The sequence below is a fragment of the Neltuma alba genome, unplaced genomic scaffold (assembly GCF_004799145.2).
Source record: "Neltuma alba isolate B1F8T4 unplaced genomic scaffold, ASM479914v2 tig00012821_pilon, whole genome shotgun sequence".
Lineage (NCBI taxonomy): Eukaryota > Viridiplantae > Streptophyta > Magnoliopsida > Fabales > Fabaceae > Neltuma > Neltuma alba.
Genome location: NW_021637213.1, coordinates 52300 through 73296, shown reverse-complemented (window position 1 = coordinate 73296; position 20997 = coordinate 52300). Strand labels below are relative to the sequence as shown.

Genomic DNA, 20997 nt, shown 5'->3' with positions numbered 1-20997 from the left:
ATAAGTTTTCTTTTTTCGATGTCATTTTATTGTTATTGAATTTTTTATTTTACAATTTTCCTAAAACATCATAACCATCTTTCTTAATACCTCTCTCCTTCTTCTACTTGATTATGGTTGAGGGCGTATTCATAAGAGTAATTTAGAGAAAATTGATAAATATGAGAAATAAGTTTTATATCTAGGACCAAAACAAACTTAACAATTGGGTCTTATATTAAGGACTGGAGGAGTATTAGTAATTAACCTCATTCCTATTACGTAATAATGCATTCTAACACTAATCTCCTACCTAATATTACAACGTAAAGTCACCGTGATTCGCGAGGTTAGAGCCGTAGGAGAACTTCTCCTAAATGTTAACTAAACACTTTGAACAAATATTCAACATATCTTTATTAATACATTTCATATACTGCCTTCCCCTGATCTTTAATGTAAGAGCTAGTCAACTAATTTAAGTGAATTAAGAAAGTTTGTTAAGTTAATTATTTATAATAAATATGTGTTATCTTTTCTCTAATAACCTTGCTAATTATGTGTATTAGATAGATGGAGTCTTTATTAACATGTACAACTTCTGTAAAGACGACTTTGAAAAAAATAGTTAAACATGAAAAACAAGATGAATTGGAATATTATATTTAGGATCAAATTAAAAGTCAAATTAGTTCTTATATTAAGCATCAGAGATAGTATTTTTCATTAGTGGCATTTATGTTCTGATTCTTTTTTTTTTAATTATTATTGGTGTCTGATTCTAATTTTTATTCACGCTTTGATTTCAATTAAACTTATTTCATATGCAACAATCTAAAACTTATGTGATAAAGGTGGAGTGCCGATATCTAGCTCTTCTATTTATATTGATTGAAGGCTTTTCAATCATAAAAACTTCTCTTGTAGTTATCGTAAAAAAATAATTAAAAAAAAAACGACACACACTAGTTCGCATTTCAACAATTATAATATAATCATTCATTGAAAATATTAGATATTATTATCCCAAGAAAATGGAGTCACATGCATAATGTTTTAACAATATGATCGACTTATTTCAAGGAATTCCAAAAACAAGGGATAAGGATAGAGAGAACCAGCATAAATTAAAGGCCAAAAATGATAAAAATAAGTTCCAGTTATGCAGAGTGTATATGTATTGACAGGGAATTAAAGCGACTAATGGACTTACCAAGTAGATAGGGCCAATAAAGGTCAAAGCCGTAAAGAAGCATATTGTGGATGTCTATGCAGGACCAAGACTGGTTGCTCTGCGCAGTAGGACACGACATCATATATATCAGTTCTATACCACAACCATCGTCTAATCCCAAACCACCGAGAGTTCCGTAGCCAACATTCACATGTACATACGAATACGAAGACGAAGAAGCTGCAGACCCCTTTGAAGTGTTGAAGCAAGGGGCTGTGTCCACAAACCCAGGGGAATGCACAGAGTGTTCACACTTCACGAACATCATCATCATATTCCTGTAGAGCGGTCCATAGCATATCACAACTTCATTTTCATTGTTGAAGTTGTAGTATGTTAAAGAATACTCAGGTAGGGAGGAGGAATCCAACTCCACAATATTAGCATCCCTCACTCTGATTGTGTAGTTCTCATAATCAATGGACAAAACACTGTATCTCCCAGAGTGTTAGTTCATTACCAGTTGGTTGTGCTCGCAAGATAGGTTGTACCAGCAGTCACCACACCGCTCTGGAGAGTCGTTTAGCCGATAAGGGCTGCTAACATTAAGATCTCCACACAAATGAGAACAGTTCTGGCGTCCACCATCTGATGCCTTGCAAGTTCTGCAGAATAACATTATCAGAAATAGAGCCACCAGAAATTTTGTTGATAAGGAACACATGTCCCTTGTCATGATGGTCTCAAAACAGAGAGTTATTAGTGATCTCAACTCTGGAAAGACATATAAAAGGCCTTCCAACCTTGTATATCATACAATCAAGAAGTTTCCTAGAAATTTTTTTTTTTGACACCGACAGCATGGCAGCACTGTAAAAAAATTGACAAACGTGTGTGTATTCACACCATCATAGAGGTGTTTCTTATCACCGAAAGGTTGCATTGAAATTATACTAAAGTTGACACTTGATAGGACTTCCAATAATTCACAAATGAGGAGAGAGTTTATTGACGTAAGCACATACATCATACAAGGAAAATCCTGGGAAGCTACACTTGTCCGGAAAAATATCTTGGTTTCATATTTGAGATGAAATCAGGAACTTGTTATCTCATCTTGCCACTCCGGGGAAACCAAGAAATGGAAACCTCACTTGTAAACTCCTCTTTCTTTGTATGCTTATTTCTAATTCTTGGGTTTCCAGAGTCTGTGGGAAGCTCCAATAGCTGTCCAGAACCTAAAACAAAGTGTGGAAACCTGCCTATTCGGTTTCCTTTCCGACTAATAGAATGCCAACCAGCACAGTGTGGGTACCGTGGGTTTGATTTACAATGTCCATCTACCAATCATGCTGTTCTTGAGCTCCCTGGGTCAGTCAAGTTCAATGTCAAACACATCGATTACAAAAACCAAATCATTCAATTATATGATCTTTCTGGCTGTCTCTTGAGGCATGTCCGTAACCTCAATCTGTACCCTTCCCCCTTCCAATTCATATCCCCACAAAACTACACCCTTTTCAATTACTCATCCCCAAGACATGGAGAATTCTTTTCAACGTGCCTCGACAGCTCTACTTATCAAGTATATGCTGTTTCTTCTAGCGCCTATATCGATGACCTAATTCCCCTGTTTTCTTGCAGCAAAATATTTGACATTTCATCTGTCCCACCTGAGATTTTTGATGTTGAGAACACACTTCATTTGATGTGGTCTCATCCAAGGTGCCAATATTGTGAATCAAATCGAACGAGATGTGGATTCAACAAGAGGAATAGTAGTGATATTGCATGTTTCGAGGTTCTTTACAAAGGTGATATTCATGTCTTGCATCAAATTAAACCTGCTCCACTTTTTCAAGCTGTATATCATTTAGATAACTCGACCATGGCATGCATCCATGAATAAATATATATATGTGTGTGTGTATATAATCACCCATAATGAGCATACGAAGTCACATGAACATACACATTTCTTGTCTCGTGAAAAACATCAGAGTCCTCACATTTTAAGTCATAATTGGGTTAAGTTATCATGTGAACATGCTAAATTGATCAATCATGTTAATTTCTTTTGCAGACTCATCAAACAAATTTGTAATTCCAGGTCAGCTTCAAGTTGAACTTGGTATTTTCTCCTAAAAGCCAATTGTTTTGATTTTGAAACTAAATTCGAGCTCTCACGTATGCAGGATCAATCTTGGGCTCACTTCTTCTAGTGGTGACAACGGTTGTAATTCATTATGCTCGCAACTCCTACAAATCACGGAAAGAAAGCCAAGCAATAATTGAAAAGTTTCTGAAAGATTATAGAGCTTGCAAGCCAACCAGATATTCTTATGCTGAAATCAAGAGGATTACCAATCAATTTGATGTCAAGTTAGGGGAAGGATCTTTCGGCACTGTGTTCAAAGGAAGCATTTCATCTGAGTTCAAAGTTGCAGTGAAGATCCTCACTAATTCTGAAGGAAATGGTGAAGAGTTCATTACTGAAGTTGGAACAATGGGCAAAATTCATCATGTCAACGTTATTCGTTTAATGGGCTTTTGTGCAGATGGCTTTAGAAGAGCCCTAGTTTACGAATACTTTCCAAACGGTTCATTACAAAATTTCATAAATTCACCAGATAACAGGCAAAACTTTATTGGTTGGAAAAAGCTCCATGGTATTGCTTTAGGTATAGCCAAAGGTATTGAGTATCTTCATCAAGGGTGTGAACAACGCATACTTCATTTTGATATCAAACCTTACAATATTTTATTGGATGCTAATTTCACTCCAAAAATTTGTGATTTTGGGCAGGCCAAATTGTGCTCTAAAGATCAAAGCATAGTGTCAATGACTAATGCTAGAGGAACTTTAGGTTACATTGCTCCAGAAGTCTTCTCTCGAAATTTTGGAAATGTATCTCATAAAGCAGATGTTTATAGTTTCGGGATGTTGCTACTTGAAGTAATAGGGGGAAGAAGCATCACCCATGACACGAAAGAAAATGCGACCCATATTTACTATCCCGAATGGATCTATAGTATTTTAGAAGAAAGGGAGGATGTAAGGATTCATATTGAGGAAGAAGGAGATGGTAAAATTGCAAGAATGTTGGGAATAGTGGGATTGTGGTGCATTCAGTGGCATCCTGTAGATCGACCATCAATGCAAGCAGTGGTTCAAATGTTAGAAGGAGAAGAAGACAAATTACCAATCCCTCCGAATCCTTTTAATTCTGAAGGTACATCAACCAGAAAAAGGGCCAGCGTGCCTACAAGAAGTCTGATGCAAGGTTTAGAAATAATCCAAGAAGTAGAGTGACAGTCAATAATGATAAAATATTAACCGGTTTGGTTGATTTGGAAGTTTGCCTTTTGTTGTGTGCTGTTGTGTCATTTGTGTGCGTATGTTGTTTGAACCTTGTTTCTTGAGAATAGAAGGATGCAACATGTAAAGCATATATCTAAGACTTCTTTGTTTTTTCATATGATATGCGTTCAAACCGAGCATAATTGCAGTTTGTAATGGTCAGAATTTATCGCCAATAATTAACATTGGAAATGGATCATCGCTACATATTCTCTCTCAATATCTGCTCTCTTCATAATCTAGCTGTAATAGGCATGATTAATTATCAGTTAAGGGGGAAATATCTCATTCATTCTTAATTAGCATGTTTTTCATATATAAATAGCAGATAAAGCTTTCATGTGGGTTTGCTGTAAAAGGTTTCTATAATGCCCATGAAGTTTACCAAATGTTGGGGAATAATCCATAGATCGACATTTTAGATCACGTAAGGACAAAGAAGTATCAAGATATACAAAGAATAAAATTATAAGGATACAATTCCCATTGACATTCTCCACATATGTACATGTACTCGAAGTATATGTTTAATAAAAATTAAGAACACGAACAAGAAAACTTGAGTTTCAAATTCGAAATATACTTGCTATGTAGCAGAGCATAAGATATTAAATTGATAGTTTGTGCAATACAACAACTGATGGAATCTCAGCTTAGAAGTTCGCGTAAGAGAGAAGAAATGAAAGAACAATACTCCTCTAGTCTTATTTACAGGACAGAAAAGATATTTTTTTGTCCTATTTATGAGGTACTGAGAGAAATTTTTTGTATGGATATTCAATTTCACCCTTCATTTATTATTATGTTGACTTTGATTATATGAGGTATAATGTATATCAAATAAAGATAAAATTACAAAATTGTTGAATTTTAAATGAGCGTTAATAAAGTTTAATGTTTTTCTTTATTTGTGTGAAACATGTTAGAAATAACTTATGAATAGGACCAGAGGAGTATATAATTTGCATAATTTTTTTAGACTTAGAACTCATAATCTATGTAAGTATTATATATTCAAGTGCTAAATCTGAACATCCCTTCTCAGATAAATTTTTTTTTTTTTTTTTGACCAGACCTTCTCAGATAAATTTGAATCTTGATTTATTACATTTGTAAAAGATTAATCTATTCTGCTAAACCTAATCTTTATTAGCTTTCTATTGGAGACTTGTTCTAACCAAAGACGCATAAAACATGTGGATATAATGAGCCAGCTCAAAATGATGCTGACTAAAATTCAACATAGTTTTTATTAAAATTAATTGTGTAAATCCCAACGTTTTCATGTAGAAGAAAAATAAACTTGTAGATGAGTTAGATTACTCAAAGACTCAAGATCAATGTATTTACAAAAATATTTATAAATTGTTTATCAATGAGATGTTGGTATTGATAATAAGATTTAAATTCAAATTCTTATGAAATAAATATAAATTATATCCTTATTAATTGGATCAATTTTTTTTGTACTACACATGCCTATTTTTTCCCTTCTTTTAAAGACACCTCCATTGCCCAAAATTTTCAAAACAAGTGCGATTTTAATTTACTTGTCCTTTAAAAGCGGAGAGCCAAATGAAACTGAATGAAGAATTGATGCTTCAGCGAAAGTTTCCAGGACAGCGAGATTAGATATGAATTTCGAATATGTGGTTGCTATGGCTTAGACGTCGTCAACGAAAGGGACAACCCTATCTTCCATCCGTGGTTCCTTTTCAAAATACATTGCACATTGGAATCAAAGCGATCGATCAATCATTTCTGGTCATCGCCAAGTGTGTGCAGATGGAAAAGTAAGTCGTCAAGAAGCCCTCAGCTGGCCTTAATATTTTCATCGTACTACTAGAGAAGCCCTAAGTCTAGCTATCCGCAAGGGCTTATTACAAATTAAAATACTTTACTGTGGACTTTGATGAGTTTGCAGGAAACTGAGACGCATTTGGGAAAACTCAAACGTGCCTGAAAGGGTGGAAATTTGTTTTCTTTAATCTTTGTTCATCCTAAACAACACGGCGCATTGCATATGTTTTTTTGTCGGAAATAATAGATTAAGAATCCAAATAAAGAAGATTAAACTGTTACTAAAAGGATGAAAAAAATTTGAGCACGAAATGGCTAAAGAAGAAAAAGGCCTGTCACCTAATTACTAGCCTGGCATGTATTTTTTTAGACTTTGACAAGTCTTCTTTCATAAAAGATCTCTACAAACATGTTCCAATGAAAAGCCTGTCGGTCCAAGTTGAGCCGCTAAAAAAAAAAAGTGATTAGCAATAAAATTTAGTTACAAAATTTTTATTTAACAAAAAAAAAATTGTTCTGTCACTAATTAAATTAGTGACAGAATTACATCCCTAATTAGTGATAAAAAAATTTTCTATCCCAAACTAGTGACGAATTAGTTAAGAAAATTTTTTGCTACTAATTAGTGACAAAAAACTTTTATCCCTAATTTGTTGTTAATCTAAAATTTTAAAATGCCACTTGTCACCTGTGATAGTCGCCGGCTACCACTACGTGCCATCACCAAATGATGCCTCATCAGATGTGACTTCTTCATAGCCCAAATAAAGGACCTTATATGCCTATATTTGTCTTTATTAGTTAAGTTGCGATGAACCTACAAATTTTAAAGTAAAATTATATATATAAAATATTTTTTTACCCAAACAATTATATATACACATATATCTATCATTAAAAACTAAAAATAAATTATATAATAATTTTAATTTTTATTATGACAAAAAAATTTTAAATATTTGTTTTACTATTTATTTTATAACGTTTTATTTCTTTTAAAAATTATTTTTAACATAATATTAATTTCAAATGAAACTAATCTTAAATTTTAAATCATAAATAATTTTTTACAAATAATTTTTTTAAAATTTAATTTTTATTTTTAATTAACATTGATAATATGTATTATATTTTTAAAAATTTACTCACAAATTTTTTGACGAATTAGCTACATAATGAAATTATAAATTTGGGAAGACAAAATAGATCAAAATTTTATATTTAAAATCAAAATAAATTTTTATCTAGCTTTTATATTTATATCTAGAAGTGGAACTAAAATAATACACGCCTCTCCCAGTGAAATTGACGCAGGAAGCTTCACCAAGTTTGTCATATTGTTCACTGAGTTGGTCCGCTCTTTGCAGCGAAATCAAAATGAGAAATGGAAAAATGAAAATATCATCACATCATGGAGAGAAGTCTATTAACTCTCTGATTGTGTAGTGTTTGTCACACTGTCCATTGAATTGGCTCATTCTATGGAGCAAAGCCAAAATGAGAAATGGAAAAGTGAATTAATTATCACATCATGAAAAAAAAAAAATTTATGCCTAAGTCTTATTTCGAAAATATCCCTAGCTCCAATAACTTAATTTTGACGTTGACTCACACAAGACCTATTTTACAAGCTCTCAACCATAGGAACTGTGATTACGGGAGAGATTCATGATAATTGACTTTATATTGCAAAGTAATTTATTTATGAGTAAAATTCTCTTCAAAAAATAATTGATATTTGGGACAAAATCTAAAATGTTAAACTATTGTAAAACAATTTCTCTTAGCATTTATAAAATGGCTAACTCTAAAGTACACTGCCTCCAATAATTAATATAAGAGATAGTTGACATATTTGAGTAAATTAAGAAAATTAATTTAGTTATATGAAATAAATAGGTGTTGTCTTTTTTAAAATATCCTTGCTGATCAAATATATTGGTTAGACTACTATTATTATAAAGACTATCTTAAAAAAATATATATACACAAATATGAAGATATCATCACATCATGGAGAGAAGTCTATTAACTCCCAAGTTGTGTGGTGTTTGTCACACTATCCACTGACTTGGCCCATTCTATGGAGCAAAGCCAAAATGAGAAATGGAAAAGAAAATTAATTATCACATCAGGGAGAAAAGTCTATGCCAAAGTCTTATTCCAAAAATATCCCTAGCTCCAATAACTTAATTTTGACGTTGGCTCACACAAGGCCCATTTTACACGCTCTCAACCATAGGAACTGTGACTAGAACAGGGATTCATGACAATTAACTTTATATTGCAAAGTAAACTATTTATGTGTACTTCGGTTTTTAAAAAAAATATTTATGTGTAAAATTCTCTTAAAAAATAATTGTGACCTGGGACAAAATCTAAAATGTTAAACTATTTTAAAACAATTTCTCTTAGTATTTATAAAATAGCTAACTATAAAGTATATTGCTTCTGATCTTTCATATAAGAGCTAATTGACTATTTTGAGTAGATTAAGTTAATTATGTGGAATAAATAAGTGGTATCTTTTCTAAAATATCCTTACTAATCAAATATATTGGTTAGAACTACTATTATTATAAGGACTATCTTAAAAAAAAAAAAAACTACAATGAAGATATTATCACATCATGGAGAGAAGTCTATTAACTCCCAAGTTGTGTGGTGTTTGTCACACTGTCCATTGACTTGGTCCACTCTATAGAGCAAAGCCAAAATGAGAAATGAAAAAGTGAAATAATTATCATATGATGGAGAAAAGTCTATGCCTAAGTTTTATTCCAAAAATGTTCCTATCTCCAATAATTTAATTTTGACGTTGACTCATACAAGACCCATTTTACACACCCTCAACCATAGGAACAATGATTAGGGGAAAGATTCATGATAATTAACTTCACGTTGCAAAGTAATTTATTTATGTGAAAAATTCTCTTAAAAAATAATTGTTATTTGGGACAAAATCTAAAATGTTAAACTATTTTAAAACAATTTCTCTTAGTATTTATAAAATGGCTAACTATAAAGTATACTGCCTCCGATCTTTAATATAAGAGCTAGTTGATTAATTTGAGTAGCAAAAAAACTAGTTAAGTTAGTTATTTGAAATAAATATGTGTTGTCTTTCCTAGAATATTTTTACTAATCAAATATATTGGTTAGACCTGTTATTATTATCAGGACTATCTTAAAAAAAATTGAATGAATATAGAAAGATGAAGATATCATCATACTATGGAGAGAAGTCTATTAACTCCCAAGTTGTGTGGTTTTTATCACACTGTCCATTCACTTAGTCTACCCAATGGAGCAAAGCCAAAATGAGAAATGAAAAAGTTAATTAATTATCACATCATGGAGACAAGCCAATGCCTAAGTCTCATTCCAAAAATGTCCCTATCTCCAATAACTTAATTTTGATGTTGACTCATACAAGGCCCATTTTACACGCTCTCAACCATAGGAACTGTGATTACGGGAGAGATTCATGATAATTAACTTCATATTGCAAATTAATTTATTTATGTGTAAAATTCTCTTAAAAAATAATTGTGATTTGGGACAAAACTAAAATGTTAAAATATTTTAAAACAATTTCTCTTAGCATTTATAAAATGGCTAACTATAAAGTACGTTGTCTTCAATAATTAATATAAGAGCTAGTTGATTAATTTGAGTAGATTAAAAAAAATAATTAAGTAAGTTGTCTAAAATAAATATATATTATCTTTTATAAAATATTCTTACTAATCAAATATATTAGGTAGAACTACTATTATTATTAAGACTAGCTTCACCAACAAAAAAAATATATACAAAGATGAAGATATCACCACATCATAGAGAGAAGCCTATTAACTCCCAAGTTGTGTGGTGTTTGTCACACTGTCCATTTACTTGGTCCACTCTATGGAGCAAAGCCAAAATAAGAAATGGAAAAGTGAATCAATTATCACATCATGGAGAAAAGTCTATGCCTAAGTCTTATTCAAAAAAAGTCCCTAACCCCAATAATTTAATTTTGACGTTGACTCATACAAGACCCATTTTACACGCCCTCAACCATAGGAACAATGATTAGCATAGAGATTCATGATAATTAACTTCGCGTTGCAAAGTAATTTATTTATGTGAAAAATTCTCTTAAAAAAATAATTGTTATTTGGGACAAAATCTAAAATGTTAAACTATTTTAAAACAGTTTCTCTTAATATTTATAAAATAGCTAACTATAAACTATACTGCTTTCGATCTTTAATATAAAAGCTAGTTGACTAATTTGAGTAGATTAAGAAAACTAATTAAGGTAATTATATAAAATAAATACGTGTTGTCTTTCCTAAAATATTCTTACTCATCAAACATATTGGTTAGAACTACTATTATTGTTAAAACTATCTTCACCAAAAAAAAATATACAAAGATGAAGATATCATCACATCATGGAGAGAAGCATATTAACTCCCAAGTTGTGTGGTGTTTGTCACATTGTCCATTTACTTGGTCCACTCTATGGAGCAAAGCCAAAATGAGAAATGAAAAAGTTAATTAATTATCACATCATGAAGAAAAGTCTATACCCAAGTCTTATTCCAAAAATGTCCCTATCTCTAATAATTTAATTTTAACGTTCACTCATACAAGACCCATTTTACATGCTCTCAACCATAAGAACTATGATCAGGGGAGAGATTCATGATAATTAACTTCATATTGCAAAGTAATTTATTTATGTGTAAAATTCCTTTAAAAAATAACTGTGATTTGGGACAGCATCTAAAATGTTAAACTATTTTAAAACAATTTCTCTTTGTATTTATAAAATGGCTAAAAATAAAGTATGCGGCCTCCGATCTCTAATATAAGAGCTAGTTGACTAATTTGAGTAAATTAAAAAAAACTAGTTAATTTAGTTATCTAAAATAAATATTTGTTGTCTTTCTTGAAATATCCTTACTAATGTAATATATTGGTTAGAACTTAGAACTGCTATTATTATCATGACTATCTTAAAAAAATTGAATAAATATAGAAAGATGAAGATATCATCACATCATGGAGAGAAGTCTATTAACTCCCAAGTTGTGTGGTGTTTGTCACACTGTTCATGACCTGGTCCACTTTGTGGAGCGAACTCAAAATGAGAAATGGAAAAGTTAATTAATTATCACATCATGGAGAAAAGTCCATGCCTAAGTCTTATTCCAAAAATGTCCCTATCTCTAATAATTTAATTTTGACGTTCACTCATATGAGACTCATTTTACACGCTCTCAACTATAGGAACCGTGATTAGGGGAGAGATTCATGATAATTAACTTCATATTGCAAAGTAATTTATTTATGTGTAAAATTCTCTTGAAATATAATTGTGATTTGGGGCAAAATCTAGAATGTTAAACTATTTTAAAACAATTTCTCTTAGTAATTGTAAAATGGCTAACAATAAAGTATGCGGCCTCCGATCTCTAATATAAGAGTTAGTTGACTAATTTGAGTAAATTAAAAAACACTAGTTAATTTAGTTATCTGAAATAAATATTTGTTATCTTTCCTAAAATATCCTTATTGATTAAACATATTGGTTAGAACTGCTATTATTATCAGGACTGTCTTAAAAAAATTGAATAAATATAGAAAGATGAAGATATCATCACATTATGGAGAGAAGTCTATTAACTCCCAAGTTGTGTGGTGTTCTTCACACTGTCCATTGACTTGGTCCACTCTGTGGAGCGAAGCCAAAATGAGAAATGGAAAAGTTAATTAATTATCACATCATGGAGAAAAGTCCATGCGTAAGTCTTATTCCAAAAATGTCCCTATCTTCAATAATTTAACTTTGACGTTCACTCATACAAGACCCATTTTACACGCTCTCAACCATAAGAACTGTGATTACAGGAGAGATTCATGATAGTGAACTTCATATTGCAAAGTAATTTATTTATGTGTAAAATTCTCTTGAAAAATAATTTTGACTTGGGTCAGAATCTAGAATGTTAAACTATTTTAAAACAATTTCTATTAGTATTTATAAAATTGCTACCTATAAAGTATACTGACTTTAATTTTTAATATAAAAGCTAGTTGATTAATTTGAGTTAGTTAAGTTAGTTATCTGACATAAATATGTGTTATCTTTCTTAAAATATCCTCATTAATCAAATATATTGGTTAGAACTACAATTATTGTAAGGACTATTTTTAAAAAATTAAATAAATATAGAAAGATGAAGATATCATCACATCGTCAAGAGAAGTCTATTAACTCCCAAGTTGTGTGGTGTTTGTCGCACTGTCCATTTACTTGGTCCACTCTATGGTGCAAAGCTAAAATGAGAAATGAAAAAGTGAATTAATTATGACATCATAGAGAAAAGTTTATGCCAGAGTCTTATTCCAAAAATATCCCTTCCTCCAATTACTTAATTTTGACGTTGACTCACACAAGACCCATTTTACACGCTCTCAACTATAGGAACTGTGACTAGGGCAGAGATTCATAACAATTAACTTTATATTGCAAAGTAAACTATTTGTGTGTAAAATTCTCTTCAAAAATAATTGTGATTTGGGGCAAGTCTAAAATGCTAAGCTATTTTAAAACAATTTCTCTTAATATTTATAAAATAGCTAACTATAAATTTTACTGCCTCTGATATCTAATATAAGAGTTAGTTGATTAATTTGAATATATTAAAAAAAAACTAATTAAGTTAGTTATGTGAAATAAATAAGTGTTGTCTTTCCTAAAATATTCTTACTAATCAAATGTATTAGTTAAAACTACTATTATTATAAGAACTATCTTAAAAAAATAAATAAATATAGAAAGATGAAGATATGATCACATTATGGAGAGAAGTCTATTAACTGCCAAGTTATGTGGTGTTTGTCACACTGTCCATTCACTTGGTCCACTCTATGGAGCAAAGCCAAAATAAGAAATGGAAAAGTGAATTAATTATTGTAACACCTCATCTAATTAAGTTCATACATATTTCTAATACTTCAAACAACTCATAATTTCGAAATATTTCTAACATAACAACAAAATAAACTATTAAAGTCTTATAGTCATGACAAATAAAAATATAACATAACATGTGCTGAGGAGTACAAAAGCCTTCACGGCTCACTCCATTGGTGCCTTTTCTTGATTCCTACTAGATCCTTCGCCTGAAAATTGTTAATATAGGGGTGAGATCAAACGTCTTAGTAACTACTAAAATTCTAACCTATACAAACAAACCATATATGATAAACCAAAAATCTGTTTATATGTGTGTATATAAATATATTAAAAATAACGGATTTAATACATTCAATTCAATTTCATTTTTTTCAATATATCCAAAAATAATGCAATATGCTGCCTCCCTTATATCACCGTCCACCCTTATACCGCTGACTGGAGCCATATGCTAACACATAGTTCGATAGGAACTAATCCATTTTACTGAATTATTCTAAGCTCACCGATACAAGAGATATATCCGGCCAAAGATATAGAGCTCAAGCTCGGACTATGGTTCCCCTCCTTTGTGAATAGGGAGGTGTCACATGTCCCACACTCCAATGAATTCCTGGCCAAAGGAAAACATAAAAGAAGGGGCCCTGACAAGTGCCATCCACTGTGCACCGATTGATGGCATACCACGTGGCAATTTTATATCCATGCAATCTCCTTTTATCCTTAACCCAACAATGCATGTCATATGCAAATAATGGTACATCATAAATATATTCTCAAAATTATTATTAATGATAAGATAGCAATAAAATTCATATACCATTTAACAGTAACTCATGATAATTTCATAGCTATTAATATATTTAAATATTGATCATAATTACTAGCAACAAATCTCAACAAAATCACGTAACATACCAAAACATTTATTTTACAAAAAAGATCATAATATTATATTTCAGTAATATAATAATTAGTAAATTCACGATATAATCATATACAATTTACATGTACAAGAAAGAATTTTCAGAGTTACCTGGTACTCTTTAGCTTACAAATAATTACACAAAGTTTACTCCAAAATTCTCAGGGGTCTACAAAATTGCACATAAATATTTAGTAATATAAAACACGAAACTATTCCAAAACTACTCTAAAATTCTAAAACTACCCTCTAAACCAAAAATACATAAACATATTAACTCTCCCAAATTTTGCTATTTATAATAAATATAATATTTTGAAAATATAATTTACATATAAGACTATTTAAATTTAATAACTTAAATATATATTTCTTACAATATAATTATTTTATATTAAAATCTCAACTATTTATTATAGTCCCATTTAAAATTTTTCCTCAGCTAAGGAACTCCTTTGAAGTATAAATAAATTTTAATTTTTATAAAATTCTCAATCTACAATTTTTCAAGCCTTCAAAAATTATTTCAAAAATATATCTTTAACTTATTCAATATTTAAACCGATTAAAACCTCAATAATATATTAAATAACTCAAATAAATTATTTAACTTAAATTTAATCGGTAAAAACATATTACAAGTCTAAATAACAAATTTTTCAACTAAAATTTTAGTTTAAAATTCTCAAAATAATCATTCAACAAAAATAAAATGATTAAAATTCCTTAATAATGGATCTTTGAATTTCTATAGTCATATATTGTCAAAACTCCATATTTACTTTATACCCAAATAGTAAAATTTTCTCTAAACATTATAATAATACTAATAATATTAAGCTCTAAATATTTAAGAAATACTCATAAAGAAAATTTGATAAAAGGAAGTATATTTGTGTACCTAAATGATCCTCAAATCTTCTCCTATCCTTCAGACAGCATGTACTTCCACACTCTCTTAATTTTCCTTTCTTCCTCTCGCTCTCTTTCTTTTCTCTCCCTCGCTCTCCTCTTTTTCTCCCGCACTCTCTTGCTCTTGCTTGAAAGAGATAACCAGGGGATGATGATATATATAAAACCCTCATGTTTTCATTTTTCCACGACTCATCTTCTAAATTTCTACTTCCACCGTACTTTCCCCCTCTTTTTCTTCCATCCAATTTCTTCTTTCATCATTTATTACATTCCATTTTTTTTCCAACCCATTTAACATTCCCCTCAACATTCCTCTTTCATTTAATACACCCCCCTCAAATTCTTCTTTGCCCCCAACTTTCCACCGATTTGGTGGAAAGTTGTCTCCCCTTTTTTTTTTAATAATAAAATATTATTATTATATATATTATTTACAATTTTTTTTAGTATGTTACAATTATCACATCATGAAGAAAAAAGTCTATGCCTAAGTCTTATTCCAAAAATGTCCCTATCTCCAATAATTTAATTTTGACGTTCATTCATACAAGACCCATTTTACACGCTCTCAACCATAAGAATTGTGATTATGGAAGAGACTCATGATAATTAACTTCATATTGCAAAGTAATTTATTTATGTGTAAAATTCTCTTAAAAATAATTGTGATTTGGGACAAAATCTAAAATGTTAAACTATTTTATAACAATTTCTTTTAATATTTATAAAATGGCTAACTATAAATTATACTGCCTCTGGTCCTGAATATAAGAATTAGTTGACTAATTTGAGTAGATTAAGAAAACTAGTTATATTAGTTATTTGAAATAAATAGGTGTTGTCTTTCCTAAAATATCCTTACAAATCAAATATATTGGTTACAACTACTATTGTTATATAGACTATCTTAAAAGATGGTTGCTTACTAGATTTTATTCAAATGGCAAATCACCTCTAGTCAACTAAAACTAACGGCAAATGTAAGGTTAACGAACAGAAGGATTAACACTAATTATAAAACAAAAAATAAGGATCAAATAAAAAGAAAAAAAAAACTATAGGGACCTGAATCAAAACTAGGTAACACTATAAGGACTTGCAAATTAATTTTTTTAAGAAAATAAATATACAAAGATGAAGATAGCATCACATCATGGAGAGAAATCTATTAACTCTCAAGTTGTGTGGTGTTTGTCACACTGTCCATTGACTTGACCTATTCTATGGAGCAAAGCCAAAATGAGAAATGGAAAAGTAAATTAATTATCACATCATGGAAAAAATTCTATGCCTAAGCCTTGTTCCAAAAATATCCCTAGCTCCAATGACTTAATTTTGACGATGACCCACACAAGACCCATTTTACACTTTGTCAACCATAAGGGCTGTGATCAAGGGAGAGATTCATGATAATTAACTTTATATTGCAAATTAAATTATTTATGTGTTAAATTCTCTTAAAAAAATAATTGTGATTTGGGACGTATCTAAAATGTTAAACTATTTTAAAACAATTTCTCTTAATATTTATAAAATGGCTAACTATAAATTATGCTGCCCCAGGTCCTTAATATAATAGCTAGTTAGTTAATTTTAGTAGATTAACAAAATTAGTTACGTTAGTTATTTAAAATAAATAGGTGTTGTCTTTTCTAAAATATCCTTGCTAATCAAATATATTGGTTACAACTACGATTATTATAGAGATTATCTTGAAAAAAATTAAATAAGTATCAGAAATAAAGTGAATTGAGATCTTATATTTAAGATTGAAATAAAAATCAAATAAATTTTTATATTAACAAAATGAGATAGTACTTTAGGGGCTTAAGCACGAGGTCTCTACTGGGTCCTCTCAACCCACGAGGCCGAAACCAGTGGGAGTGTTCAAAGTCAAAGACTATCAAGTGAGAAGTGAGTCCAAAACAAGCGGACTTGCATTGAAAGACGAAACACGTTGATTCTCCTTGGAGGAGTCCAGGGCATGATATCTATATATATACTGGCCCAGGTCTATCATTAATATTATATACGAAATCCAACGTGGGTATATATTACCAATACAATTCTATTTCTGCTGATCATAGGAGTTAGGTCTAGTAGAGGGAATTAATCCCTCACAAATGAGCAAATCATGATTTAAATTCTCATAGGAAGATATGCTCATATTTAATGTCTAAAAATGCTTGAAATAAGATTGTCTCCAATAGAATGATGTCCTGTCATCTAACATTTTGTTAGAAGCTTCAAGGGCATATATTATTGCAATTCTACTTGACACCTATCATTAATAATAAATGGCATCAATTTATTTAAGCTTAAAGTACAAGAGACCCTGAAATTTTCTAGAATAAGTCTTAAATATACAAATTAAACATTTCATTAAATTTTGGACATTGTTTTATAAATAGAATGGGGGAGTAAAATCTCAAAATACCATTATTTGAAGGGAGAATTACAATTAAGTTCTATGAAAGAAAAAAATTACAAAACAAGTCTTAGATATTGTCATTCTCCATTGTAGAACTTGTTATTATAGACTGTTCAAGTTATTATTAGGACCTTTTAGTAATTATTTTTTTTTCTATGAGACTTGATTGTAATTCTCCTTTATTTGAAAGGCATGATGTAAATATAATATGCAAGTTAAGACCAAAGTCAGACTTTACAAGTTAAAAATTTAAAAACCCAAAAAAGAAAAAAAAACACTCTGCAGCAATCAAGTGAGCTTTTTAATATAAAACTTGTAGAACTTGAGACTTCTGACTCTAAATCTTCACAGTAACATCATCTCTAGGGAAGCCCGATCTGATGCGAGGTTTTCATTTGGTGCTCATCACAATAATGAGTACCATGTGCTCATTATTATGATGTAATTTAGACTGTTCATAATTTGATATGAATAATTCAGATTTAAAATTTTTAATATGTAATATTTTATGTTAGTTATGAGATTGTTTTTATTTTAAATTTTGTATTTACTAAAATAAAAAATTAATTAAAATATATAAAAATTTAATTTAATCTAGAACATCCAAAATCAATCTAGATAGTCTAAATAATGATCAACACTCATGTGGACTGTGCTCTGCCCCCAAATTCACAAATGAAACTGATAATTTTATATGAACTATTAAACTAAAGTGTTAATAATTTGTTAATATAAAAATTATATCTTAATAAAAGTACATATTATTTTTTGCTAAAAAAAATAAAAGCACATATTATTTGACAATGTTCTCATTTAAAACTTGCTTTAGAGGATAATAACATGTGATTTTGATCTTTTCTGTGAGAACACATCCTCTTGAAGAATACATCCTTAGTAGTTCAAATAAATTAACTGAAAGGGTTAGAAGAGAAACAGACCATATTGACGTCATAAATTAAGGAACTTGATAAAGAGATATGCGATTTCAACACTTGTTCTTTGCCAGACAAGACACCTTAAAGGACATATATATCTGATTTTACTGATAAATGATACTACCTCCAATTCTTAATATAAAATTTTATTTGATTTTTATTTTGGTTGTAAATATAAAATCTTAATCCAATTTGTCTCTCATATTTATTTATTTTTTTAAAGATAATCCTTCTAATAATAGTAGTTCTAACTCATACATTTGATTAGCAAGGATATTTTAGGAAAGACAAAACATATTTATCACAAATAACTAACTTAACTTATTTTCTTAATCTATTCAAATCAGTCAACTAGTTTTTATATTTAGAATCGGAAGTAGTATATTATACCAATTCTTCGGAAAACATACCATAAAAAGACAAGCGCTTCTTTCCATAATTTATCCCACATATCAAATAAAAATGAAAGCCTAAATCAACTTCTCATGCTAATAAAGCAACAAAACCCCCCCCCCAAAAAAAGGGAAAATGACAATAAAATACCACTTGAATTCTAAAAAGACAGATAAGGGACCTGAATAAGCAAAATGACAAATAAGGCACTGGGTACCAATTTGGAATTCATATTTTCGGCCAAAAGACCAAAATGCCCTGATGAAATGCGGGAAGACTGAAAGCTGAAAGTGAGAGAAAGGAGAGAGGAAGACCGACGCAGTGAGAGAAAGGAGAGAGGAAGACCGACGCTGATGAAATGCGGGAAGAAGGAAAGAAGAATGTTGGAAATGCTATTATCTTACTCCTTCGCATCACCATTCTGTAGAGATTGTTGATTTAGTGGGTTTTGGTTGTGGGAAAGAGGATTTGTAGTGAGAGAGGGAGTGAATCGAAGTGGAAAGATGAAGCGGAAATCACAAAACTGGTAAGCAATTACGTAACGTAACTGCTGTCATATGCCTGCTGGTTTTTGGTAAATCCCATTACGTGAATGGTAAATTTCACTATACATGTAGTTAATTATGAATTTTACAAAATACATATTGTGATTTACAACTTTTGTAGTGAAAGTGACTACTTTGTTAATAGGTTTTGCAATCTGTTTTCAGGAGATAAACAACTTGTTTGTAAAAACTAATAAAATTTCACGCTAAATTTGACAAAACGTATAGTGGGATTTACAACTTCCGTAGTAAAAATGACCACTTATTCAATGGGTTTTATAACTTGTTTTCAGGGGATGGGCAACTTGTTTCTAAAAACCAATAAAATTCCATGCTGAATTTTACAAAACATAGAGTGATATTTACAACTTTTGTAGTGAAAATTACCACTTCTTAAATGAGTTTTGCAACCTCTTTTCAAGGGATTGGCAACTTGTTTCTAAAAATCAATAAAATTTGATGTTGAATTTTACAAAACACACAGTGATATTTACAACTTTTATAGTGAAAATGACCACTTCTTAAATGAGTTTTGCAACCTCTTTTCAAGGGATTGACAACTTGTTTCTAAAAACCAATAAAATTCCATGCTGAATTTTACAAAACATAGAGTGATATTTACAACTTTTGTAGTGAAAATTACCACTTCTTAAATGAGTTTTGCAACCTCTTTTTAGGGGATGAGCAACTTGTTTCTAAAAATCAATAAAATTTGACGCTGAATTTTACAAAACACACAGTGATATTTACAACTTTTATAGTGAAAATGACCACTTCTTAAATGGCTTTTGCAACCAGTTAATTCAACGTGACTACAAAAGTTGTCACTTTTATTAGTTTTTACAAACAAGTTGTTTATCTCCTGAAAACAGGTTACAAAACCCATTAACAAAGTAGTCACTTTCACTACAAAAGTTGTAAATCACAATATGTATTTTGTAAAATTCATAATTAACTACATGTATAGTAAAATTTACCATTCACATAGTGGGATTTGCCATTCACGTAGTGGGATTTACCAAAAACCAGCAGACATATGACAGCAGTTACGTAACGTAATTGCTTGTCATTGTTTTCTGATTTCCACTTCATCTTCCCCGCAGGTTCACTCCCTCTCTCACTACAAATCCTCTTTCCCACAACCAAAACCTACCAAATCAACAATCTCTACAGAATAGTGATGCGAAGGAGTAAGATAATAGCATTTCCAACATTCTTCTTTCCTTCTTCCCGCATTTCATCACCGTCGGTCTTCCTCTCTCCTTTCTCTCACTGCGTCGCTTTCTTCCTCTCTCCTTTCTCTCACTTTCAGACAGGGCATTTTGGTCTTTTGGCCAAAAATCTGAATTCCAGATTGATACCCAGTCCCCTATATGTCATTTTGCTTATTCAGGTCCCTTATTTGTCTTTTTAGAATTCAGGTGGTATTTTATTGTCATTTTCCCTAAAAAAAACTTCTTATTCACATTTGCGGTCTCTGATACAAAAGCAAAGATACTTGTTGGAAGCATCACTTGTCTCAACAAAGATTAATATATATTGGGATCAGTAGATCGCTGGTAT

At 30.6% G+C, this 20997-nt stretch overlaps 1 protein-coding gene and 1 pseudogene across 1 annotated transcript in view; both read left to right on the top strand.

Moving 5' to 3' along the window:
- Positions 1-4734, top strand: part of LOC114731307 (rust resistance kinase Lr10-like) — a 29764-nt gene extending 25030 nt beyond the window's left edge. The window contains exons 2-4 of the mRNA XM_028918445.1: positions 2506-2967; positions 3237-3263; positions 3349-4734. Coding sequence (XP_028774278.1) covers positions 2506-2967; positions 3237-3263; positions 3349-4466 — 1607 coding nt within the window. The 3' untranslated portion in view covers positions 4467-4734. The remainder of the gene's footprint in view (positions 1-2505; positions 2968-3236; positions 3264-3348) is intronic.
- LOC114731308 (rust resistance kinase Lr10-like) overlaps positions 1804-20997 on the top strand; it is a 49897-nt pseudogene continuing 30703 nt past the window's right edge.